At 34.9% G+C, this 27426-nt stretch overlaps 1 protein-coding gene across 1 annotated transcript; it reads left to right on the top strand.

Moving 5' to 3' along the window:
• Nucleotides 1-3165: 3165 nt before the first annotated feature.
• STOML3 (stomatin like 3) lies at nt 3166-27222 on the top strand. The gene is made up of 7 exons (XM_051987401.1): nt 3166-3328; nt 15159-15262; nt 15350-15422; nt 18929-19011; nt 23073-23276; nt 24157-24291; nt 26540-27222. The coding sequence occupies exons 1-7, from the start codon at nt 3277-3279 to the stop codon at nt 26759-26761; spliced, it is 873 nt and encodes a 290-aa protein (XP_051843361.1). The 5' UTR covers nt 3166-3276; the 3' UTR covers nt 26762-27222.
• Nucleotides 27223-27426: the final 204 nt, after the last annotated feature.

The raw sequence follows: 27426 nt of genomic DNA on the forward strand, positions 1-27426 counted from the left end.
AGTTCAGTAAGCACCACACAAGTAGCCAGGTGTTAAAGTCCAAATTCTTTATTGTTTCCTTCAAAGTCTTGTCTCCTTTCTTGGGGCCTGGTTATCTTTCTTAGAGGCCTATCTCTCTCCTTGGTTCTGAGGACTTGAGCTCCTGCCTCCTTCTCTGCCTTCTGAATCTCTCCAAATAAATCCTGGCTAAGGCTCCTAGTTTATATGCCTACACTGAGTATAAACCCATCATTCTATCACTAGGAAACCATTATTTGTTGTAGGATTAAATCAATGCTAAACTAGATTTAACCATTGTCTCCTCAATTCTATTCAGTATCTTGTTTCAAGTTCTGGCCCATAATATTTTGCCATTTCCTTAATTAGCTCATTTTATAGATGAGGAAACCGAAGCAAACAATATTAAGTGACTTACCCAGGATCACACAGCTAGTTAGTGTCTAAGGCTAGATTTGAACTCAATTCTTTCTGTCTTCAGGCCCACCACGTTATGTGCTGTGCCATCTAGCTGCCTGGTATATTAATATATTCCAAATACCTGATATGGGAAAGCAACAAATGTTGGAGGGGATGTGGAAAAATTGGAACATTCATTGTTGGTAGATTTGTGAACTGACTCAACCGTTTTGGAGAGCATTCTGGAATTATGCCTAAAGAACTGCCTATGCTCTTTGACCCAGCAATAATACTACCGGGTCTATTTCCAAGATGATTAGGGAGAAAAGAAAAAGAGCCTGTACTAAAATGTTCATAACAGCTTTCTTTGTTGTGGCAAAGAACTAGAAATTTCAGGGTTGCTCATCAATTGGGGAATAGCTGAACAAATTGTAGTATTTGTGATGGAACACTATTGTGCTGTAAGAAATGTTATGAGAAAGTGATCTTAGAAAAACAGAATGAAATAATGAAGAGCAAAATGAGCAAAACCAAAAGAACATTATTTATGATAACAGTAATATTATTTTAAGAATGGCTTTCATCAAATAAGTCATTTTGACTATCATAGTAAATTAGCTACAAAGGACATAGGAAGGAAAACATTATATGATAAATAAAAATATATAGAGAATTACTTTATATGTATATATATACATATATATATACATATTTGTGTGTGTGTGTGTACCTATACACATATGTGTGTAGACACACATGTCTAATGGTAGTCATGGTGGGTGGGACAAAAAAAATCTACATGACAACTTTATTATATATTTAAATGGAATAGCAAGTTGCACATAATAGATTTGCAATTTCACGTGCAATCATTTTTTAAAAATTATACTATTTTACAAAATTCCTTGTCCTAGAAATTACAAATAAATATTTAAAAAATATAAGTACATGATAAATGTTATGTGGGCTGAATAATAGTTCATTTTGAGCCTATTGTGGTAGCATCTGAAAATTTGTTATTCTTTTGCCTAAACCTCAAGTTATTCTTTCCTAATTCCCTTTTAGATTAAGGATCTTATGTGAATCAGGTTAATAGCCAAATAATAAGTAGATGATAATTCATTCATATGTATAACTCAGAGGAGAGAAGTAGTAATGTTTTTCTAATTCCCAGTAGCCTGGAGCAGGCCCAGGGAAGGAAGGAGGATGAAATTAGGCCTGATAAACATTTAACAGCACCTAATTCAACCAACAAACACTTCTTAAGCACCTAATAGGTGGGAAACTTTGTGTAGCCCAGTTACTTCTCTGCTCATCCTTTCTATGTCTTTGAATCAATGGGGAATGACTGAGATTTGATTATGGGCAGGAAAGATATAGTTGATTACCAGAAACACTACAGCATCCTTAGCCAGAAATTACTAATAAGAACAGAGAAGAAATAATCCTTTCAAATCAATCCAACACAGGGAACTGTTGTTTTTTGTTTTTTTTTAAACTGACATGTTCTCTCTCATTTTAGTTCAAATATTTAATATTCCACCCTATTTCATGCCTGACAGAAAAAGTGGAGCTTTTGTACTTTGGGGGAACTTGTGGGAAAGGGATTGAATGCCAGAGGACAGAAAAGTCACTCAAAAATGTTGGTTGCTTGGTTGGTTGATGAATTGATTAGTTGGTTGGTTCTTGTCCTTCATTCTCAAAGAGGATCAAAATGGCATCACTATGTTACAGTCAAGTTATAATGTGTCCAACTGTGCCTGATCACACTAATGAGCTCAGATTGCTTTGCCATAGATGGGACACAAATAGTTCCTATGAACATTTAGGGTGGACTCTAATTTTGAGCATCTTGCATTTCTTCTGAGTTAATTCAATTCTGCTTTGCTCTTAGAGCACAGTATCTTCTTTGATGAGGGCGGTCCTGTGCCAGTGTCTCCTTGTCATAAAATCAATTCTAAAGTTCTTAAAAGAGATTATAAGAATTATAAGATGTAGAACTAGAAGAGACCATACTGGTTATCTGTTCAAGTCCTCTCATTTTATAAAGGAGGAAATCTGAGGCTCAGAAAGGCCAAGAGGAAAGTGTTCAGTTTCATAAATAGTAAGTAGTAATGCTAATATTTGAACTTAGAACTAATGAACTTTTAGGGATTTGATTTTTGAAGTACAAAGAGTTCAATACTTTATATTGACTTATCTATATACCCTCTTAGTAGAATGTAAGTTTCTTGAGGTCTGGGACTTGTTCATTTATATCCTTAGAGTCCCATTATCTCAGCTAGCATCAAGAAGGTGTTTAATAAATACTTATTCAAAGGAAAGTAATTAGATAAAGGGGAGGAAAATAAGACTAAAAGAAGCTATTGGATGGGCAAATTAACAAATCAAAAAGAAATTACTTTGGTTAGAATGACAGGCCACAAAAAAATAGAATTTAGGAATATTTCACATAGCCTAGTGACTGGTATGTATTAAGCAATTATTTGTTGTTGACTTTTTGATTTGGTGGTAAAGATATTAGAATAATTGTTGAGAACATATGAATTTGGGGAGAAAATAGTCCTTTTCTGCACCAGTTAGAGATTTCTCTCTGCTTTTTTTTTAAAACTATATTTCTTCAAATATCACTATTCACTGGTAGATTACATTCTTCAAGTCCTCTTTCTCAACCAATAAAGAGTATTTGGGTTTTGTTTATGGAAACAGATTCACTTCACCTGGGTAACTAATCCCTTGGGGTGCTCTTGAATGGGAAGAACCATCTCTTCTGTACTCATTCTTCTTTCCTTTCTGACCTTCTCACAGTCACAACTCATCTGTTTTTGATAACCAATCCCTCCATAACGACATAGTGATAAAGTCTTCTCTGAGGATGTGATGGATTCTGGGGTGTCCTCCCCTGAAAAGCAGGATAAAGAGAATTTAATTGGTAGGTTCCTTTTCTTTCCTCACTTTATAATAGAAGAGGTATAGTGAGTGTTGTAAATGAGTTATGTGGCATAGGTGGAAAGAATCCAGGACCTGGAATCTGAGGTTGTAAATTCAAATCCTAATTCTACTATGTAATATCTATAGTGTCTTGGGACAATTACTTGATCTCTATGCATATCCTCCTCTGCATATGGTGGGACTTATACTCCATAGTTTCTAAATTCCTTTCTAAATCTATGATCTTATTAGGGACTAATTGAATGTAACATGATTTGTGGCATGTATTTTACTAACTAAAGAAGCCTGGATTTTCTCTCATTTAGAACTAATGAGACTATCAAATCAAATCTATAATTTTCCTGATTAGAGGAAGAAAGCTTGTGGATTGCTCTGTTTTTTCATCTGTATAAAAACAATTAAATTTTACATTAATTTTATGGAAAAGTTAGTGACTAGTTTCTGCAGTGTTCGACAGAGAGCTGATTATCTTTTGAATGAAAGGAAAAATGAATCATAAGTCAAGCCTGATAAAAGGAAAAAAAGCTAGAGAATGCTTTCTCTGTCATGATTGAAGTATACTATATGTTTAGAATGAACTCAAGGCAAAAACTGGAAAGACCAATATACTTCATTTTTCTACAAGGAAAAAATGTATGTACTTTTAGTTATTTATTTAGCCATTTATTTATTATTTATTTAGCCATTTCACAATTGATGTATATACTTTTAGTTTCCAATTTGTTTGTTTGTTTTTTGTCGCTTCAAAAGTAATGACTGTAAACATTTTTGTATAGATATGACCTTTTTCTGTTTATTTTATTTCTTTTGGGTATAGGCCTAAAATTAATTGAAGCAAAAACTCAGCAATTTTGGAGGATATAATATAAATTTATACAAATCTTCATCATTCTTTTGCAACACCGATAAAACCATACAGAAAGAGAGAGGAAGAGAAAATACATTTAAAATAACTACAGAATAAATAAAATATATGGGAGTCTATTCACTAAGATATGCTCAAGACCTATATAAATATAACTATAAACCGCTGTTTATGGAAATATTAATCTAAATAATGTGAAAAACATCAATTGCTCATGGACAGGATGTTGACAGCATAATAAAAATGATAATGGGACCTAAATGAATATTTAGTCAATACCACATGCTTCACCCCTCAAAAAAAACCTTCAAAACTATTGAAGGGTACTTTATAGAATTAGAAAAAAATTGTTGAAATTCATCTTGAGGCAAAGAAGTACAGAGATCTCAAAGGAAATAGCAAAAAGAAGTGAGAATAAAGTGGACCTAGCAGTGTTAGATCCTCTTTGAAAACAAAGGAAAACAACAACAATAGCTGTTTGAAGCTGAAAAGGGAATAAGTGTCTATGTATTGATGTAGGAGAAATTTTTAAAATAAATGGAAAATTGAAGGAAAATTTTTGAACACTGAAGTAACCTAAGTTCTGTAAGAAAAAGAGCCATCTGATATCTCTCTTGGGATCCTTGGAGACTAGTCTATTTTCTTTTTTTCTGAAAAAAAAATAATTTTTTTGTCATAAATTTTTGTTGGATATGTTGAACTAAAATATTTCCCCTCTAGAAATGAACTCCTTCATCTCTAAGACAAAAGCCTAAAATGGGGGGGGGGGGGAAGGAAAGGCTCTGAAAACTGTTAACACTTGTTTCTGTCTTATGTTGGTTAAAGTCTGATATAAATATTCAGGATTCTTTTGTCAGTGTATACTGAGGTATCATGAAGGAAGACCCTTGATATGAATGGGATCACCAAGAACTATAACTTCTGGGCATGCTGCCACATGTATAAAGTAGTTTTTCATCCAAACAAGTTCACAATAGTTATAGCTATCTGGCCGGCTTCATGAATGTAAAAATCTTCATTTTATGGTTGTTTATTATTTTTAATCTAAATTTGAAGCTGCTATTTTAAAAGAGAACTTTGAATGATGATTATCTCAACCCAAGAAAGAATGTTTGCTGTTTCCCCCCCCATTTTCTCCCAAATTAATTTTTGTTATTTTGAGAGTACTGTTTCAGTTGCTTCTTATTTTAGCTATAAATCATTATGCAAGCTGATTGAAGTATCTACTTTTCACTGACCGTTGTTGTCTGTAAGTTCTTCCAAAGTAGTGGGGTAAACAAACTTAATTGTTTGTTTGTTTGTTTGTTTGTTTTTGCTGAGGCAATTGCTGGGGCAATCCCAGGATCACAAAACTAGGAAATGTTAACTGTCTGAGATCAGATTTGAACTAAGGTCCTCTGACTTCAGTGTAGATGCTCTATCCACTGCGCCATCTAGTTACCCCTGTCTTATTTTCAAAATAAGTTGCACACCAAAAAGTTCTTCCTGAAATTCTAAGAAATTCTAAGACTTTATGTATTCAGGAGGATAGTTTTATTGCTTTACATTTTCCTCTGTTCTACCCTACATTTCCCTCCACAATTACTACCTGTATAACCCTGGGCAAATTTGCTTTCCCAAGCCTCATCTTTAAAATGAGGTGTCTAAATGATTTCTGAGGTTCTTTCTTGCTCTCAATCTGTGACCCTACAATTCTATTCCGGGGAAGTCTTTTAAATTCATTTAATTAAAAAAAAAAACTTAGGAAGCATCCATTATTGACAAGACAACTCTAGGGACTTGTTGGGGAATTTAAAAAAATATGAACAGGGCATATTCTGTGTTTTCTAGGAACTCTCATGAATAATTTCCCATTATTTAATACCTGAGCTTCCATATCCCATAGGACTAGAAACAATGTTGAACTGGTCATTTAGAAAAAATGACAGACAGCCAAGGAACAAAAGGTGTACCTTGGTACCCCTGAGACATCAAAAAAAAAAAAAGAAAAGGAAGGCCCCTGTGCACTGGGAAGGTTTTCTGTGGTGAATTTATTGGAAAATACAGATATGTATTTGTATGTTAACAGAAGGTGAAGGGGTTGGGATCTGAACTGGTTCAGGGAGAGCCCACACCAATTTAATTACATAATAATGAGAGTAGCAAGGGAGCCTGGGAGATTAAGAAGACTAAAGAGTTTCTACTTTGTCCTCAAAGTCATAGGGAGCTACAGGAGTTTATTGAGTGAGTAGATGAGATCCTGACTCAGATTTGTGCTTCTGGAAAATCACTGGCTTCTGATAGATAATAGCTAAAGGCTCTTTGCGACATAACAACCAACCCAGAAATGTTTGATGACCTTTTTCTTTCTGTCATGTCAGAATACATTTATCAGATTTCTACTTCCCATTAAGTGTTCGTAGAAGCTCTAGACAGAATCATTTATGTTTCCACTACTACTTATTAAGTGACAACTGTATAAAAAAGTAGTTTTAAATCCTAGACATAAGAAATGGTTAAAACAATCACTGTTCCTGTGGAATTTACAATCTAGCTAGGGGAATAAAGACATATATAAAGAAGTAATAATACATAATTCAATTAAACAAAGAAGTATTAAGTGCCTTCTGCTGCATGTGCAATGCAAAGTGATTAGAAATGGTCATATAAAGATGACAAACAACATAGTCTTTGTCCTCAATGAACTTACATTTTAGTAAGAGAATATGACCTGTCTACACACAAATAATTGTAATGCAAATTAGAATATTAAGTGTTTAGAGGAGGCCACATTTAGAACTGAATTGTACAAATTGAATAAGAACATAAGAGAAGCCCATTTAAAGATAGAGGAAAGAAAGCCAAGAAAGTACAGGGAGAAAAGAAGGTACCAGCATCAGTAAAGGAGATTTGGGAATAATTAAAGAGCTAGAGGGTATCCTTACTTTAGGACTCTCAAGAAGAAGAGTGTGGCTAGCAATAGTGAAATAGCTAGAGAGAAGGCATGGCCATTGGAAAATTATTAGGGACTTTTAGAGACTTTCTGTAGAGTGGTGGTAGGGATGGAAACTAGATTACAAAAGATATATATAGATATAGATATAGATATAGATATAGATATAGATATAGATATATAGATATAGATATATAGATATCTATATATATACATATATATACACACACACATATTCATATATGTATATGTGTGTCTATACACACATACATCTATCTAATCTATATTTTATCTTAATTTATTTTCCCCTCTGCCATGAGCAAATATTTTGAAAAAATAGTAAACAATAAATCCATCTCTTTATTTATATAAGATACATTCTCTCTCTCTCTTTCTGATATATAGGCATGTGGGTATATATGTGTTTAACTTGCATGTGTGTAGACATATTCTTACATATGTGCACATATATCTATGTACTGTATACACACATCTCTTAGAATTCTAGGCAAATTTCCAAAACTATACATTGTAGAGTATATACAGACCTGCATTGGTATGGGGAATTTCTCCACCTAGCATTTCCCCAGACCACAAGTCCTAACTGTATCTTGATCAAGGGGAAAATTTGACATGTGTGTTAAGTGTGGGAAAGTAGCTGTGAAGAGGAAGAGATAAAGAGGACAGTTGATGGGCAAGGGATGAGGGATCAAAATCCCAGGTGAAGAGTTTAGCTTTGGAGAGGATAGGACACTTCCTCATTTCCATGAGGGGAGAAGGGAAAGAAAATAAGCAACAAAGCTGATGAGTTCTTTGATATGAATAGGAAGAAATTGAGAGAACTGCAACCTTTCTGCTCCCCAAGCAATTCTACAGACAGCTACAAAATCCATCTTCCTAAAGCACACAGCTTGTATAACCTCTCAACTCCAGAAGTTCCAACTACCTCCTAGATACCAAGTGAAATAATAATTGTTAATTATTGTTAATAATAGCTAGGATTGATATTGCACTTTAAGATTTGAAGAATGCCTTAAAATATAATATGTCACTTGATCCTCACAATAACCCTGGGAGATAGGTGCTATTATTATCCCCATTTCACAGATGAGGACACTAAGGCAGGCAAAGGTTAAAATGATTTGTCCAAGATCATATTCCACTCACTTCACTGCTACCTCATACTAATGATCATAGCTTGATTTTGAGATTTTCCTCAGAAATGCTTCTTAGTTTATAAGAAATCAAGCCATTCTCCAATTGATAAATGGTCAAAGGATATGAACAGACAATTCTCAGATGAAGAAATTGACACTATTTCTAGCCATATGAAAAGATGCTCCAAATCATTATTAATCAGAGAAATGCAAATTAAGACAACTCTGAGATACCACTACACACCTGTCAGATTGGCTAGAATGACAGGGAAAGATAATGTGGAAGTTGGAGGGGATGTGGGAAAACTGGGACACTAATCCATTGTTGATGGAATTGTGAATACATCCAGCCATTCTGGAGAATGGCAATTTGGAACTATGTTCAAAAAGTTATCAAACTGTGCATACCCTTTGATCCAGCAGTGTTTCTACTGGGCTAATTATCCCAAAAAGATTTTAAAGAAGGGAAAGAGACCTGTATGTGCACAATAGTTGTGGCAGGTGTCTTTGTAGTATCCAGAAACTGGAAACTGAGTGGATGCCCATCAATTGGAGAATGGCTGAATAAATTGTGGTATATGAATATTATGGAATATTATTGTTTGGTAAGAAATGACCAGCAGGATGATTTCAGAAAGTCCTGGAGAGACTTACATGAACTGATGCTGAGTGAAATGAGCAGAACCAGGAGATCATTATATACTTCAACAACAATACTATATGATGATCAATTATGATGTTCGTGGCCCTCTTCAACAATAAGATGAACCAAATTATTTCCAATAGAGCAGTAATGAACTGAACTATGTACAGCCAGCGAAAGAACTCTGGGAGATGACTATGAACCACTACATAGAATTCCCAATCCCTATAGTTTTGTCCATCTGCATTTTTGATTTCCTTCACAGGCTAATTGTACACTATTTCAAAGTCTGATTCTTTCTGTACAGCAAAATAACTGTTTGGACATGTGTACTTATATTGTATTTAATTTATACTTTAACATATTTAACATGTGTTAGTCAACCTGCCATCGGGGGGGAAGAAATGGGGGAAAGGAGGGGAAAAAGTGGAACAAAATGTTTGGCAATTGTCAATGCTGTAAAATTACCCATGCATATAACTTGTAAATAAATAGCTATTAAAAAAAAATGCTTCTTAGAAAGATTGAAAAGTGGAAAAACAGCAAGATTGATTTACATTTCCTTCCCTGAATAATTTTAACCTTCAGATTCAGTCTGTATTTCTTTGCTCACTGATTTTGTCCCAAAGTAAGAAAGGCAAGACAAACATGTGCTAGCCAGAGAGCACTTTCCTTCTGCAGGCAGCTAGAATGTGGCCCAGCTTGGGTAGATCCCACTGGTTCCTGCCCTGCTGATTCCCTGCAGAGCAGATCCTGGCTGCCTCTCTCTAACGGGATGTTGATGACAAGCTAGGGCACCACCAATTCTCCTAGCAGGGGCAGCCTGGGTAATTTTAATGCTCAGGTGGAATTCTCGGAAGATGAACCGTGTTCTCCCTTATTCACTTTGCAGCGGGCTTAGGGTGTAACGAAGCTGAGTTCTGTGCTTGGTGATTGATGACGCACGAGTTTGGTGGGACCCCAGGGATCCTCTCATAGGTCAATGAGGCTTTTTGTTTTTGTTTTGTTTTTCCTCAGACTAAAAAAAAAAATGCGTGTGCAGTACAGAGGGGAAATAGTGGGTCTTACAGAAAAGTCCAAGGTTTGGTCAAGGAGGATATTGGTCAGGCTGATGTCCTTTTTGAGCTACCAGAAATCCTGAGAGGCTTGTAGGATCAAAACTTGTGATGTCTCTATCACCATCATTTATCTTATACTGTGTGACCATCCATCCCCCAGTGGAACCTGCAGTTTCAGAAGCTATCATATATATAGATTTCACAGGACTTACAGGGAAAGACTTTTAGAGATATTCTAATCCAAAAATCTCTAATTGTACAGAAATCAAGACCCATAGAGGTTAATTTATTTGCTCAAGAGATGCAATGTAGAAAGACTTCTGAATTTGAAGTCATAAGATCTGAGTTCAAATTCTCTCTTCTGAGTCTCAGTTTCCATAAAGTAGACTTGATTATCTCTGAGGTCTCTTCCCATGGTTCTCTGTGATAATTCTATGGTCTCTTTAAGAGACCACAAAGATTGCACAGGTGGCAAATGACAAAATCAAAATAATAATACAGTAAATTCTACTTAGAAGTAATGATACATCTCACTTTCCTATTCATTATCAGTGAATAAGGTTTTATTAAGACCCTGTTTAATGTTACACTGATGGACAAAAAAAGAAATGAAATAATTCTGTTTTTTACTATTATATTGAGGGAAGATATGTGCATTTATAAATATATGTAGATATATTTGGATTACTTGCCATCTGGGGGAGGAGTTGGGGGGAAAGAGGGGAAAATTTGGAACATAGGGTTTTGCAAAGGTCATTGTTGAAAAGTTATCCATGCATATGTTTTTAAATAAAAAGATAAAATTAAATTAAATAAAAAACATATATGTAAAAATAAATGTAAAGTAATTTAGTGTGCTAGCTGTTAATATAAAAAAAAATTTGTACCATCTGTGAAGGAAGTTAGGGATTGTGAGAGGCTGCAAAGTTTTCATAGATTTTATGTGCATTTCTTACAAATTCAATATTTTCAACTTTTCAGTTTTCTTTTGCTTAAATTTTTTTCTGACTAGTTCTCAATTCTTTTATACATTTGCAAGTTTCTGCATTTTTGTTAACATGGATAGGCTTTATTTGCAAAGCCTTGATTCTATTTCTTTTTCTTTCTCCCTTCACTTTAAAGTGATCTCACAAACTTTTTCTTTGTAAACATAACTTTGCCCATTCTTCATTTTCCAGGAACTTTGGCCAATTTACTTTATAATGCTTTACTGTGATGCATTTAGAGACCAAGTATTTGTTGAGTTTCCCCTTTTCTTTCCCCTTCCTCTCTAATTGTTTTCCCTTTGTCTTCTTTAGTTTTTTTTTTAATTTAGCAAGAATAAATATATATTTTCCCTCAACATCTTAGGGGCACGCTCTCTCCTTTACCATCTTGGTTTCTAGAAAGAATGAACTCAGAGTTAGTTTAGTCCCTAGGATCAGTTCCAGCATTGCTTCAGAGTTCCCTGATGAGTCCTCATCTCAGTTCAACCTGGGCTGGGTCCCAAAAGTTCCTTGTTCCTTGGAGTAAAAAGAGTATGAAATTTTATTTTAATTATTAATCCTTTTATAAGCAGTCCCAGTTCTAACCTCATATCTGTTGTTGTTTGTTCTTCATTCTTGAAGAGGACCATGACATCATGGAGGTGATGCCATGACATGCAAGTGAATTGGATTTAGGTGAGCAAGGCCTGGGCAAGGTCACCTGCCTCACTTTCCTTGCCAGAGCCATCTGGGTCCCACAGTCAGATGTAGGTCAGGATGACTGGAGATGGCCCTGGATGAAGCGGGAGATAGTGGCCTTTTAAAGCTAAAGTCTTCAACAGGTCTCAGTCCGATTAGATGATTAAGACTGGGTAGAGACTGAGGCAAAGCATCTTCTCTTCCATCTAGTAAAAACAAAAATGACCTAACTAAATAAATAAATCCCCAGTGGATAGAGTACCAGTTATGGAGTCAGGAAAACTTTGGTTTGAATCTGATCTTAGACACTTACCACTTACTAGCTGTGTGATCCTGGGAAAGTCACTTAACCCAAATTGCCTCCCAAAACAAACAAACAAAAAATTATCTCAGCATAATCCTTCTTTCTCCTTGAGGGAATGAACCATAGCAATTTGGAACCAATTGCAGATTGTCTATACTTACAGGAATGCTTCTCCAAAGTACTTTTATTGAACATTATCACAACTTTCCTAAAAGTTGTATCTTCAGCCTCTTTATGTGGGAAGATGCCATCAGAGACACTCTTTGCGTGTGTCAATTTTTGGTACATTGATTTTAAATTTATGCTTTCTACATACTTGTACAATTCTCTTCCATCCTTAGAGACTTAGGCTTTATCTATAATACACTTTCTTTTTTATTGGTCTTTTCTACCATCAATCTTTTATAATATTTCCTTCTCTTCTTTTCAGTCTTCTCTCCCTGCCTCCTTGACTGCGCTGGAAATTTCAAAGTTTTATTACCTGTCTTCTTCCCTCTTTGAGAACTCTCTTCCTAATATTTACTTGATGCTCCTATTGCATTACCTTAACTCTTTTTCTACTTTTTCTTTCCTTAATATTTGAAATATAACTTTTAAAAAGATTTGGACTCACCTCTTTTCTCTCCTCTCTGGACTCCAATTTTTCCCTGAAGTCCTCCTATTTTATCTTTTCCTTTTCCCCCCAGGAGAGTTGCCTCCATTGATGTGAGTAGTTGTTATTATCTCTGTATATTCTTTCCTTTAAAATAAGAGTACTTTTTCTTGAAATCGGCCCAGATGTTCTATAATAAAAATTATGACACAGAAAAGATCTGCCCTTTTTCATCACAAAAGTCATACAAAATTCCATTTTTACCAGAAGAACTACTGTGTATATCCACATATAAAACATTTTTTTTCCTAACTGAAAATTATACTCATGATTTATTGAGTTACATATATATTATGTGTCTTTACTGTTATACTATCTTTTTTATCCTTAAATTAAAAGCACCTGATATATTGTTAACTTTCTTTGCCACAGTTGTATTTCATCCTTGAATCCCAAACCTGTATGCTGTTTTTACTGAAATTGTTAATTCATCAGAATATATAGGTGATCTCCAAAAATGTAGTGCAGTTTTCTGTTATTAAAAACTTAAAACTACTCTAAAATAATGTAATTTTTATTATAGTCTTTTATTTACAAGTTATATGCATGGATAATTTTACAGCATTGACAATTGCCAAACCTTTTGTTCCAATTTTTCCCCTCCTTCCCCCCATTCCCTCCCCCAGATGGCAGGTTGACCAATACATGTAAAACAATGTATTTTAACTGGGTCACAGTACCTCTTGTATTCCACTGTTTCATTCTTGAATAGAATATCTTTCCTGGAAACATTAGAATCTGCCTCATGTCTCTCAAAGGACCTTTAGTTCCTTTGTAAGCATCCAAGCTAACAAAGGCTTTAAAAATAGAACAGATTTATTTAAGAAGTAAAGAACAAAGAAATGACCATAGTCCTTAGTAAAGAAGTTGAGGAGATCCCTCCTAGGGAGCTCTGTTTACCTCCCCAGAGGTTGAGCTCATAGTCCAAGAGAACTCAGTGTATGAATTAGTGAAATCCCTGCATAGTTAAATGTAATTGCAACCCCACTGTATTACAGGTTCAGTATTTTTTTTCTCAGCCTTTGGTAGGTCTGTTAATCTCCGAATGGCAGAAGCAGAAACTTTGGGTTGGTGCACATCTTTACATTAGTATCCAGACATGTCTTTATGTCTCCTTGTTCCGATACTCCCTAGGGTGGCTTTGGCTGTGTGTGCTAGGCACCTGCCTTTCTCTCATGGCATCTCCAACTAGAAATTCCTGTTTGATGTTTTCCCATTTGAACCCTTATGCCTTCTACCCATCCCACACAGGTAATGAGGAAGAGGAGTTGGCTCATCTTTTATCAGTAGATGAGCAAAATAACTACTGTAAGAGGAATTAAATCTAACATATTAACATTCATTTTCTCTGAGAGAACCTAAATTCAGGCGTAAGTGCAATGAAACATATAATTCATATAGTAAACATATATTTTGCATGGAGAATTTATATTAAATCATAATGTATACATATAAATACATACTAAACATTTATTAGGCATCCATTGAATGCAGTACATTTTGCTAGACAACAGTGCATACCTATTAATACATAGTAAAATTTATTTGGCATCCACTGTATGCAGACCATTGTGGTAGATAATAATGCACATATATAAATACACGATAAGGAAAATCAAGAAAAGGTAGTGTCACGGAGAGCAAAATGTCAAGAAAGGTGAATATAGTTTGACCTGCCACCTACTGCAGAAAAATCAAGGAGGGTGAAGGCTGAAAAAAGGTCATTGAAATGTATAATTTAGAAATATTTTGGTGGTAAGTGTGGAAATCAAACAGGGAGTATAGACACTGTCGTTGCTTTCAAGTTAACAGTACAAAAGAAATTCCCCTCCCTCCCCCCACAAAGTTATAGAAGATTAGAAATGGCCACAGACTTAGAAATTGGAGTTCCAGTTCTGTCACTTATTACCTTTATGACTTCAATCAAGTCACTTTAGCCTCTGTGAACCTGTTTTCTCATCTGTGAAATAGTATAGAGTCACATTCCTATAGCACTAATCTCTCTGGTATAAAACTTGAATGTGACCTCTAAGCCATTTACTTTTTCAGTATATATCTATACATTTTTTTTTCTCTTCAGAGAGCTTATTGTAAAAGTGTAACCTATATTCTCTTATTCCCTTTTCAAATTTTCTCCCTATTTAAATCTTTTTGTATTTACTTATTTGTATGTGTCATATTCCCCAGCTGAATGTAAGTATCTGAAGGGATTTTCTCTTTTTTTGCTTTCATATCCTTAATTCTTAGTACACCACTTCTTATATGTACTTAATAAATGTTTTGAAAATTGAATTGAATCAAATTGGGTGCTACATTATCCATCGATTTTATACAATTGTAAGAAAAATGCATTGGTAATAAAGCCCTGTATGAAAGTGAACTTCTAATTTTGAATAGACTAAACTTGTCACTTTAGCAGAATTGGGCAAATCTATCCTCTTACATGAATATCATCTTCACTGGATGGCAGCCACTTAAGATGTCAGTGCTCATTAATGCACAATAGCAATAACCTGTCTCCTACTCATTCAATAGATGCCCACAGTAAAACCATTGGGGCTTGTGGATGGTTCCTGGTTTCCCTTTCTTTCCTGTTGATGATCATCACCTTTCCTTTCTCCATATGGATGTGCCTAAAGGTAACACTCTGGGGAAATAATAGGGATTACTCCTAAAAGCTGCTGAATGACAACATTAAGGCTAAATCCACTCTACTATTCTCTTAGATTGTTAAAGAGTATGAAAGAGCTGTTGTGTTCCGACTTGGACGAATCCAAGCAAAAAAAGCAAAAGGACCAGGTAAGAAATAATATTTCCTGCAGTTAAGCTCTGTTGACAGTTTTGGTAATACCACTCAAAGGTAGGACTCCCTGGAGAATCATAGACGTGAAATGGAAACATTGCACTCATGAAGTTATTTAAAATGATTTCTAAATGTCCTCTGAGCTGCTGAGTGGTCTTGTTGAAGCCAAGGGATTTGAGGTCTCTGGGTAAAATCTATGGGCTTAACCCATCTTTTTTGCCATCTCCTACTTCCCACTGGACAGGTATCTTTAGGAAAAACAAAAATGACTAGTGAGAGTAAGCTGCTCCTCTTAAACTTTTGAGTAACTAGGTTACAATTCAGAGATTTGATAAAGGTATGGTCTGGGCCAGACTATTTGAACAGAGTGACTATTACTTTAAGAGGTGCCCTCCTCTTGTACAATTCAAATCAAATGAGTGTCAAAGAAGAAAGATACCAATCAATCAGGACTCCAAGTATGAATCCTGGCACTCTGGGCTGATTGATTTAAAGGTATGGCTGTGTTGGCTAGATGAGATGAGGATAATCTGCTCTGCTTATGTGTTACTATACCAAAGAGGGGTTAGCCCATCTCCCAGGGGATCTAGCATCATTTCTGGTGGCACATGTACAACAACTCCTGGGAAGAGGTAGAGGGAAGAAGTCAAAGGGGAAAGGGTGTAATAGGCACATATCAAAAGAGGGGCGTGTCCTTCAAAAAGGGTATCACATAGTGTGGAGTCTAGATCATGAAGTTTAGGTTAAAGTGAAATATGGCCCCTGGGATGATGGTCTTAGCTTAGTTACAGCCCCATCAGAATACTATCTTAGGATATTTTCCCAGGAGACCAAGTAAGTAGGAAAAAAATGCTACTTATAAGCCCAGTGAAGAATTGTACCTAAACATTTAATAAATAAATAAATATATATATAAATGGAGGATACTTTTATATGTAAGATTTTTACTAAGAGGATAGCCATATCCAATTAATACTGAAATCACTAGAGGGAAAATAATTATAATTTTACCATCTCCCCTTCTAAAAATATACTTTGAAAAACCCACAAGGATACTAAGCCTTGGGTTCATAAACTTGTTTTTCTGTTTAAAATTATTTTGATAACTATATTTCAATATAATTGGTTTCCTTGGAATTCCTATGTATTTTGTTCATTTAAAAATATTATTCTGAGGAGTCCAATGACTTTACCAGACCAACACATGAAAAAAGGTTCAGAACCTCTGGACCAAAGACTTAGGAAATGGATTTCTGAGTCTGAAAAAAAAGAGGGGATATAGAACCACCACAACTAAAGTGTGTACTCTAGTTAATCACTCTGGAATAGGGCAATAGAATCATTCTAACTTGGCAGGATAGGACTGAAAAATAAAATAAGCTTGATCTGGGGACAATAGAATAGTTCTTGCATGTAGTATGCTGGAAGGAAAAACCATCTTTTACAAATGAACCTGTTTCCCAGGGGCTTTCATGTGCTGAATGTCCCAGGTTAACTATGCTCGTCATACATGTCTCTAATGAATTACCTCAGAATGCCATGAGGACCAGTGGGAAGTCATCCAAATTGTTAATGAAAAGACTCCACACTTTAGCTAATTGAAGCTAAACATCACTTTGTATCCCATCTGTTACCTATCATCAACAGAGGAAGTCACCATAAAGCAGTCACTCTCAAGACAAGTCAAAACAAATGTTGAAAGATCAGGATTTTGTGGAGAAAGAAAGCATCCCAATAATTCCCCTCAATACTCCCATTGGCATGGGATTATTAGCCATTTTCATGGTGTTTAGAATCAAAACCCATCTTTTGCTTCTATAATGTCATATGATGAGAATGTAGCAGTGCATCCAATGTGCCAACGCTAATTTTTTAATGCATTCATTCTGAAAATTATCTCTCCAAATAAATAAAAAAATTAATTCATGACAGGAGTGCATTAAATCTTCAGTTTAGTAACTGTGAAATCTTTATAAGTCCTAGAGGAAACTTTGCGGTGCAGTTAATAGAGTGTTAGACCTGAAGTCAGGAAGACTCATTGTCCTGACTTTAAGCACTTAAACATTAGCTGCGTGACCAAGTCACTTAACCCTGTTTGCCTGTTTCCTCATCTGTAAAATGAGGTGGGGAATGAAGTAGCACACTGTTCCAGTGTTTGGCCAAGAAAATGCCAAATGGAGCCACAAAGAATTGAACCTGACTGAAACAACTCACTGACAACAAAATAAATCCTCACACAGGAGTCCCAATAAATAGTGAGGAGGCACTGCAGTGCAATAGAAAAGGCAATGAACTTGGAGTCAGAAGACATGGATTCAAATTGTGATTCTTATTAGCAGAGTCATAATTAGGATAATGAGCTAGGTACTAAGTAATAGAACTTAGTTCTAGGATATTCAGGAAACCCAGGAAAGACCGTCAGGCTATGCTTCTTCTCCTACCTCACCCCAGCATCATAGTGTAGGAAAAACGTGCACTTTTTCACTTTTTACCAACTAAAAATCTCATGGTATCCTCCTGACAGACGAACTCTGGTCATTGCTACTTCCTTTCGAAGCAAAAATTGTTAATCATAGTTTTTGTTAAGTGTGCAATATTGGACAAGTTGGTTTAACTTTCTATGTTTTAATTAGCTTATATGGAAAATGGAGCCAATTTCCTTAAGGTTTAGCATGCCCTGAATAAAGCTCTTTTATCTATTGCCTAAGCAGTTTCAACTTTTTGTGAATCAGACCCAAAGCCACCTTCATTAACCAATAAAAAGTTAGCAGAAGACCCCAGATCATTTCTTTCTTTTTAACTTCTTGATTCTTGTTTAAGAAGCTTCTTTCCTGTGAACGAAGTCTTCTCTTTCTGTTGTACATGTATATTGACTGCAGGTCAGTCAATAGTTCTCAGAGTTTAGCAGCATACAGCAAAACATGCTAGGAGCTTCACTTGCCCAACCTGGAGAGGCAGAGTAGAAAAAGCAACATTTCATTTGCATCCCTGCCAATAACAAAATCATTATGCTCCATATGCTTTTCACTGATTTATTTAAAAAAGTGTAAATCTTTATTAATTTTAAGATGCTATGTAAACATAAACTGTTCTTCTAGCATCTGATTTTGCTTCTTTTGATTAAAATATTTAAATGAAAAAGAAATTACAGATATCATTTCCCCTTCAGGAGGCTTGAAGCAGAAGACAACTGTGGAAAAACCATCAATTCTGTAATATAATGGGGATTTAGGGAATGTAGACTATCAGGAAGGTTTCCACAGTCATGTTCTTCTATTGAATTAAAATATAGAGATGATTGAGAAATAACAAAAATGTCATGGGAGCTTTTGGAAACCCAATTTAACTTCAATTTATTTGTTGATGTAGCTGTTTGTTTAAATACACACATGCACGCACATGCACACACATGTATGTATGCATCTATCTATCTAGATATATACACATATATATGTTGAATACCTAGAAAAAAACATTTTCAAATATGCCTTCTTTTTAATAGGTCTGATCCTGGTGCTACCATGTGTAGATGTTTTTGTCAAAGTTGATCTCCGAACTGTTACCTGCAACATCCCTCCACAAGAGGTACCAATCATTCAAGATTAATTTCTATTAGAAACACAAAGACAAATTCTTCTAATATATTGAAATTTCTAGTAGCTTTCTTCAACCACTGCATTGTCTTTTAAAGTTTGCTTGAGAATATACCAATCAGAAGGTAATAAATGCAACATGGCTTCTACCCATTATTGCTTTGTCAACATCTGACATCAATAGCTCTTGTGGATTTCAAAAGGTTCTTTCTGTCCTTTTAGATGAAAGAAAAATGCATTTATTAAACTTGTTATGTGAAAAGCACTGTGCTAAGAGCTGGGGATATAAAGAAGACAGTCCTTGCTTTCAAGGAACACACATTCTAATGAGGTAGAGATAATATGTATATAGAAGATTTTAGCTATGTCAGCCAATAATTTTCAAAGTACAGCAGCAAAGCAGGCGATAATATATCATCCAGACCAATCAGTGGAATATTATTTCCACTGATAAAACCATAGATATCTGACTGACTATTTAATAATGCCAAGGATTTTGTCAACAAAAACTTTATTTTCTGGGTTGTAAGTAAATGTAGTTGTTGCAAATTGCAGTAAATGTAGAAGTTGTTAAACTATATCTCTGCAGAGATAATTTCCCAGGATGATAATTGAGACTGGGAGCAGCATGACCAGTGACTAGAGAGGGTAATACTATTTTCAGGACTCTGTTGGCCTTACTTGACAGCTGCTGGATCAATAATTGGTATTGGTGGTGGGAAGGAAATTGACCTCCTTTTTCACAGAAATTTCTTTCTAAGTCATGGCGATAGAATCTATGGGGCTGGAAGCTGGGCCAATGGTGACGAGTCATTGCTATTCCCAATACCCTTGGGTTCAGGATCTTAGAATCTTTTATATAAAGATCCAACAAGATTAAGAATAGGACAAAAGAATCAAGTGAAGATAGGAATAAAAAGATATTAGGACCCTAGAGAAAGACAATCAGAAAGGAGAAAAAAATTATCAGTCAATAGTTTCCTTTCTGATTTGTTAAATTAATATAGGAAATACTAGATTTCCGCAGAAATTGAAATTGGAGGAATATAAAACACTTTACACAAATTAGGAACCAATTTATAATTAGAACTTCTAAAAAATAGGAAAAAAATTTTAATTTCAAATAATTTTTCATAGAATCATAAAATTTTAGATCTGGAAGGAATTTTAAGGATCATCTAATCTCTTTCTTTACACACACACACACACACACACACACACACACACACACACATCTATATATGTGTGTATGTTTATATAAATGAGAAAAATAATGTCCACAGATCATCTAATCTATCTACCTATCTATACATAGAGATATGTAGATATAGATATAGATCTGTTTATCTACTTTTCTATATAAATGAGAAAACAAATGTCCAGGGAAATGAAGTGATTTGTTTAAAGTCCTAGAATCAATTAAGGAGAGATCCCAAGTTGGACCCCCATGCCTCTTTACCCTTCAGTGGCAAATAGTCGCTGCCTCTCTGAGTCTATTTTCTCATCTGCTAAATGGAGCTGATTTTAAGTAATTTACCTGCCCTGGTTGTTTGATGAAAGCATTGTGTGAACCTTAAGGCGTCATAGAAATGTGAGTTATTGTTAACTGAGTGAAGTTTGCTTGCAATTGTGCTCTGATGATTGCTCCATGAAGTATTCTGAGGTCACAAAATTACAGAATTTTAGAATTGAAAGTGATCTCAGTAGTCATTTAGTTTTTACCTATATGTAAAAGAAATCCCTACTACAATATAGAATTATTGTATCATTGCTCTATACCTAGAACAGATCTTAGAGGCATGACAAGTGCTGACAAGTAGTCACTTAGCCTCAGCTTCGAAATGAGGAAGACCTATATTATTTGAGGCAAATCATTCCACTTGAATGACTCTAATTATTGGAATTTTCCCCTGATGTTTAGCCTAAGTTACCCATGACAACTTCTACCCGATACTCTTGATTCCTCTGGGGTGAAACTGAACTAGTCTAATCCCTTTTCTATATGATAGTACTTTTAAGTATTTGAAGATATTTCTCAACCTTCCCCACCTTCATCAGCAAGTTAAACATGGTTAATTCCTTCATTTTATTCTGACCTGAAACCACAGTCTTTCTTTCACCATTGTGGTTTCTCTCCTTTGGACTTTTTTCAATATATCAATATCCTTTTTCATCTTCTTTTTAATCAGTATCTTTCTTAAACCATGAGCCCAGACTTGAATTCAGTATTATAGATAAAATAGCAGAATACAATAGAATTATTAACTCCATATTGCTGAAAGGTCTGACCCTTTCCCTTTAATGGAGCTCTGATCACATTAGCTTAAATTCACCAAAGTGTGCAAAGGGAGGGCAAATACTGGAAGGTTCTTTACAGCTAGAAAATTATCAGAATCAGCATATAAGTGGTCCCAGAACTAGCCAGGCTAATTTCATTTTCATCATTTTATTGATTGTAGAATATTTTTTTCATTTTAATCATGGCAACCTGTGAAAATCAGCAATAAATCATTGATAAGGTAGCATCTATAGTAGTAGAGGGAATATAGTAGTAGAGTGTTACAATTACAATTGGTTTGAAGTATTAAAACATAAAACTTGCAAAGATGTTTGTCATTCAAAAAAATAATATTCTATTTGGTAAAACAGGAACTCCTCCTCCACTTCTGAAATACAATTTCTGCCTTATATATTTTGAGAAGAATTGAATAAAAATACAGAAGTTGTCTCTGAAAGAAACTTTTAAAACTTTCCCTAACTTTTACGCAAGCAATAATAACATTTTCCCATCTTAGGAAGTTTTCTGATTTTATGTGTTGTCTTTTTTGTTTTTGTTTTTGTTCTTTCCAAATATATAGAATGTCTCTGAAAAGCAAACAAGCAAACTTAAGCAATTTCAGTAATTTCTTTCTTGATTCCTAATTCAAGACATTTTAAATGAATTTAGCTCTGAAACCTATAATCTAGAAGTAAAACTAAGGTGTTCTAAACTCTCTGTATCCAAATCAGAAAAGCATATGTGGATTACTAGGAAAACAAGGCCAACAGAAGGTTTCCCCATGGTAGTCTAGGATGTCTCATTTGCTATGTCTATTCCTCAAGTGGGCAATGAGTTGCTAATTCCCTAAAATAATAATAAAAGTACTATTAAGACTGGAATGTTTTTCACCTTTTTTTTGGGAAAAATCTCTACTTTTGTGAGATAGCATTTTTCAGTTACTTCCCTGACATTACACATTGCGGAATCTTATCTACAAAATACCAAAACAAGAGGCCAATTCAATCCAAATCTATCTCACATCTCTCTGGGGAAAGCTTTTCTTTTGGCCAAAAATGCAGCATGGTCTTTAGTGCCACCTTATGGCCTTAATAAGCAACTTTAAATTCATCTACATTTTGAAACTGCAAAACAGTTTCTTGAATTGGTAAATATCAAATGCTGGAATCAGGAAAACTTGTTTTCTACCTCTGAATGGACCCATAAAATTAAATAAGATTGTTATGACTTATTGTTTTGAAGTAGAATGACTTACCATGAAAATAAAACTCCTTTACCATGTGAAATTCACCAACTCTAGACCATGTACATAATGTGATATGTTATAATGAGCATCAAACTAGAAGCCAGGTTGTCTGAATTTAACTAGTTGTGCAAACTTAGATACAAATCAATTAATTAATCTCTCTGCATCTTAGATTCTTTATTAGTTAATAAAGGGGATTAGAATAGACCTATGACTTCTCAAAGTCCCTTCTAGCTCTAAAATTCTACAAATTCTCTCTCTCTCTCTCTGTCTCTCTCTGTCTCTCTCTCTCTCTCTCTCTCTCTCTCTCTCTCTCTCTCTCTCTCTCCTTTTTCTTTTTCATGCTAAATTGATTACCAACGTAGTAGATAGTAGAGAAGAAAAGGGATAGAAAATTGTTCGGAAATATAGAAATTTGAAATTCAGCTTTTCTAACTCATAAATCTAGATGAAAAACTAACATCACATGACCTCTTGTGAAAATGCAGAGTCAGGAAAACTTGATGTTTTCTCTCTTCTTTTTGTACAGATCCTCACCAGAGATTCTGTAACTACCCAAGTGGATGGAGTAGTCTACTACCGAATCCACAGTGCTGTTTCTGCTGTGGCTAATGTCACTGATGTTCACCAGGCTACTTTCTTACTAGCCCAGACCACTTTGAGGAATGTCTTAGGGACACAAACTTTGTCCCAGATCTTAGCTGGCAGAGAAGTCATTGCTCATAGCATCCAAGTAAGTACAGACAGAATCGACAATCTGCATTTTATGCTTTGAGTAGTCTTCTCTCTATCTATCTGTTGGGGAAGGATTGGGAATATGGATAGTTTCAATGATTTTTCAGATTTTAGTGTTTCATTTATTTCATTTAACATTATAAATTAAGGACTACCCAAGAAGCAGTGATGAGATGGTATATAAGATAGAGTATCAGATTCAGAGTCACAAAGTAACTCTGGGCAAGTTACCTAACTTTATTCAGCCTTAGCTTTTTTTTTTTTTTTTAATCTTCTGTAAACTGGGGATAATAAGAGCTTAATCCATTCAGGAAACCCTCTATCTTTAAAGTGTCTTGTAAAACTTTAAGCATTACATAAACAGTAGTTATTATTTTCTGAAGAACTTTTAAAGTTCTTTTATTTTCATTATTTCAGGCTAAACTATTATAGAGATTTACTCGGTGGCTTGTGAATTACTCTTAGCAATTTGCCACTTGGAAGAGATTAGTAAAGTTTAGGATGAGTTAGGGAAAGAGGAACAAATGAAGCAGAGAGCTTCAACTCCTTAAATCACTTTCCTTCTGGCCTGATTGATATTTGTGAAAAGTATTCACAACTGAATGTTGAGCATTACTCTGCAGGACAATTTAGATCAGATTAATCCTTCCAGGGATCAGCCTAGTGAAATTTCAACCATCTAGAAAAATTTCTTAGTCATAAACCAATCTGAATCAGATAAAGGAATCATGAGGCTGCCAAACCTAAAGAGGGGTAATTAATAAAGGAAAAAAAAAAAGAAGGGGAATGAGTCTTGTAATTATAGAGCTCATGAAAAATACACCCACTTAGTGACATATCTTTTGATAGGCATTGTTCTTTCTCTTGTTCTTAAACAGACAATACTTGATGATGCTACTGAACTATGGGGTATCCAAGTGGCCCGAGTGGAAATAAAGGATGTCCGGATCCCCTTGCAGTTGCAAAGGTCAATGGCGGCAGAAGCTGAGGCCACCCGGGAGGCTAGAGCCAAGGTAAGGGGCATTCATTTTTAGAAGCCAGTCTCCAGTTTGAGGATCATGGGGAGAATGAAACAAATTAATGGTCTGATGAAAAGTAATTCTGCTATTTAACTGTGTGACCCTCAGCAAGCCACTTAATTTCACTTCAGTTTGATCATCTAAATTGGGGATAACAATAGTACCAACCTCGCAGGGTTATTGTGAGGATCAAATTAGATAACACGTAAATTCATCTGCAAATCCTAAAGTGCTACACAAATGTTAGCTATTTTTGTTATTCTGAATAATAAAGTGTTTAATAAAAATTTGCCTCTGGACCTGGTGAAAATGAAGTCTAGCACTACTTAAAGAAATGTTACACAGATAGCATAAGAGATAAAAAGACTCACTAATATTAATACCTAAACAGAGGTCTAGTCACAACTAGTTTCTTAAGTACATGCTATATTTTATATTTTTCCAGGGGGTAATTCTGTATCTGGTACAATTGGTTGCTCAGAGGCTGAGGGTTCAAATAATGCATTTAAAAACACATTCATGTATCCTCCACCCCAAGGCAAAAGCAGTTTCCAAGGTAGTTAAAAAACTTTTCAGAGAAAGAGCAAACAAAAGCCATCTATTGAGAAGGTCAAAAGCAATGTGTTTTCTGGAGCAGGACTTTTAAAACTTTTTTCCTCTCATGATCCTTTTTTTACCTGAAAAATTTTTAGATGATCCCAGATATATAGGTATACAAAATAAGAATACAAATCAAACATCTATTGATAATAAATCATAATTTTGCAATCCCTACATTCAGTTATTAGATTCCATATAGGGTTATGAACTACAGTATAAGAATCTGGACTCTAGAATCTTAAGATCTCATTGCTAAAGTCTTAGAAGTAACTTTATATCCTCTTTTTCTCAAAGACCCTCTACTGGCTTCCAGATCAGTCCACACAAGAATAAAATTAAACCAAGCTATTCCATATCTGCTCCATTACTTCTTTGCTCAATGTAGTCTAGGCTAAAGTGTTTAGGAAATTGGTAGCAAACTCAAGCATCTCCAGTTCTACCACTTTTTTTGTGGTTTGTATTCTGCATTCCTAAAAACTAAAGATTATAGAAGCCCTCCTGAACCTCTTTGCATGCTTTTATTGTAAAAATAAATCATTCTGTGATCTTTCTTTACTATAAATGTGGTGGGTGATTAGCTCAGTATCTGAGTAGCTGAACCCCAGCTATTTCAAAGTATTGAGTTTGGACATCAAAAGTAGGTAAACACTGTAATGTAGTAGCAATGACAAATACTTGTGAATCAAGTTCCTAAACAATCATCATTTATTTTAAAAAAAATGTATTAACTTATTTATTTCTACATCATTATATCTATTCTCCTTCTCTAGCCAGAGAGCCATTACCTTAAAGAAATAAATACAATAAACAAATGCATGACAATAATAAAGAAATGAAATACACAAATAATTAAATAAAAAAGAGAATAGTTTGGAGAGGGGTCAAGGAAATCAAGGAATAAAAGACTCTTCCTGCCAAGTAGTTCTTAAGCTTCAGTGAGATATTTTTATTCACTGTTAACATACAGTCTAATTTAACTATTAAGTATTTTTTCAATGCCTATTGGGTGGAAGATACTATATTAAGTGCTGGGAACATGAAGACAAAATGAAAAAAACATTTCTATTGCCAAGAAACTTATCATTCTAGAATAAAATTCATGAACTATGACTGAGGGTCCCTTAGATTCTTAACTTGATCACATCAACCAAACTATAAGGCCATGTCTTCTAAGACTTACTCTTTACCATTACCAGGGATCTCTTTATTGTAAACCTCACAAGAACCATGAACTATGATTTAGGATCTCTGCTTGCCACCAGCCCATCCAAGATTCAACATTACAATTTAGGGTTCTTTCCTACCATACAACCTGCTGGCTATAACCCTAGGTTTGTGTCTCTCCTAGAAATTCCTTGGTACTACTACCCTAGATCCACTAACTACAACCCTGTCCCTCTTGAGGTCCATCTCTTAAATTGCGTAATGTGAGATGTCAACAATAAGATGAAAAAAAAAAAAAAAACATTCCCTAGAATAAATGATCAAAGGAGTAAGTCTGTAATTTCCAGTCTTTGTAAAATAATACCAAAGATGGAATAGTGGTGATTCCCAAATGGCCCAGGAATGAACTGATGGAAACTTGTGAATAAAATTCAGACATAGTTGTGAATGTTGTTTTTATATTCCTTTACTACTTTAGGTGCTGGCAGCAGAAGGAGAGATGAATGCTTCTAAATCACTGAAGTCAGCCTCCATGGTACTGTCTGAATCTCCTGTAGCTCTTCAGCTGCGCTATCTGCAAACTTTAGCTACCGTGGCAACAGAGAAGAATTCCACCATTGTCTTCCCTCTGCCCATGAATATATTGGAAGGCATAGGCAATGTCAGCCAAAATGATCATAAGAAAAAAATAGAAAGATAGAGACAATCAATTCCCTGGCCTAGCTCCATTGCTCAGAGAAGTCCAATCTGTTTTTAGTAGAGAAACAGGTAATTGAACATTTAAAATCCATTAAAATTCAAATTAAGTAATAAGTAATCCCACAGCTGGTATAGATATAGCAAGGAAACATGACTTAGATTCTAGAGTGCTTTTAAATGGCTGTGAGGAGTAAGGGTTTGGGGAGCTGGGAATTAGCAAAAATGGTGAGGAACTTGTAGTGTTTTCATTCCAGTGTGGTAACTGGATTTTCCATGAGTATCAGCAGGAACCTTTTCAGAACAGATGAGGCTTACCTTTGTCATTAAGACCTTTGTTTCTTCAAGTACAGTAGAAAGTTCAGGTAATTTATAAAATAATATGTTCTATATTTCTACCTGATCACTTCTTAATAATTCCAAATTAGCTGTATGTTAAGCATCCTCAAATAATAATAATAATAATAATAATAATAAACATTGTTATTTCCTCTCAATTGTTCTCTTTTTTACCTTTGTGTCATCAATAGGATTGAGGTGGGGGGAGGAGGAGTAAAAGAAAAATTGTGTTCCCAGAGGTTGCCTCCTCAATCAATCAACAAGCATACTATGTTCCAGGTTCTTTATTAGGGGCTGGGAATGCAAAGACATTTAAAGACTCTCCAATTC

The sequence above is a fragment of the Antechinus flavipes genome, chromosome 3 (genome assembly GCF_016432865.1).
Source record: "Antechinus flavipes isolate AdamAnt ecotype Samford, QLD, Australia chromosome 3, AdamAnt_v2, whole genome shotgun sequence".
Taxonomy (NCBI): domain Eukaryota; kingdom Metazoa; phylum Chordata; class Mammalia; order Dasyuromorphia; family Dasyuridae; genus Antechinus; species Antechinus flavipes.

Excerpts from the sequence above, each read along its gene's own strand:
- STOML3 (XM_051987401.1), top strand. The coding sequence starts at position 3,277 with ATGGATTCTGGGGTGTCCTCCCCTGAAAAGCAGGATAAAGAGAATTTA. Across the intron at positions 15,263-15,349 it reads CCATATGGATGTGCCTAAAG|ATTGTTAAAGAGTATGAAAG; the intron begins GTAACACTCTGG and ends CTATTCTCTTAG. Across the intron at positions 19,012-23,072 it reads GCAACATCCCTCCACAAGAG|ATCCTCACCAGAGATTCTGT; the intron begins GTACCAATCATT and ends CTTTTTGTACAG.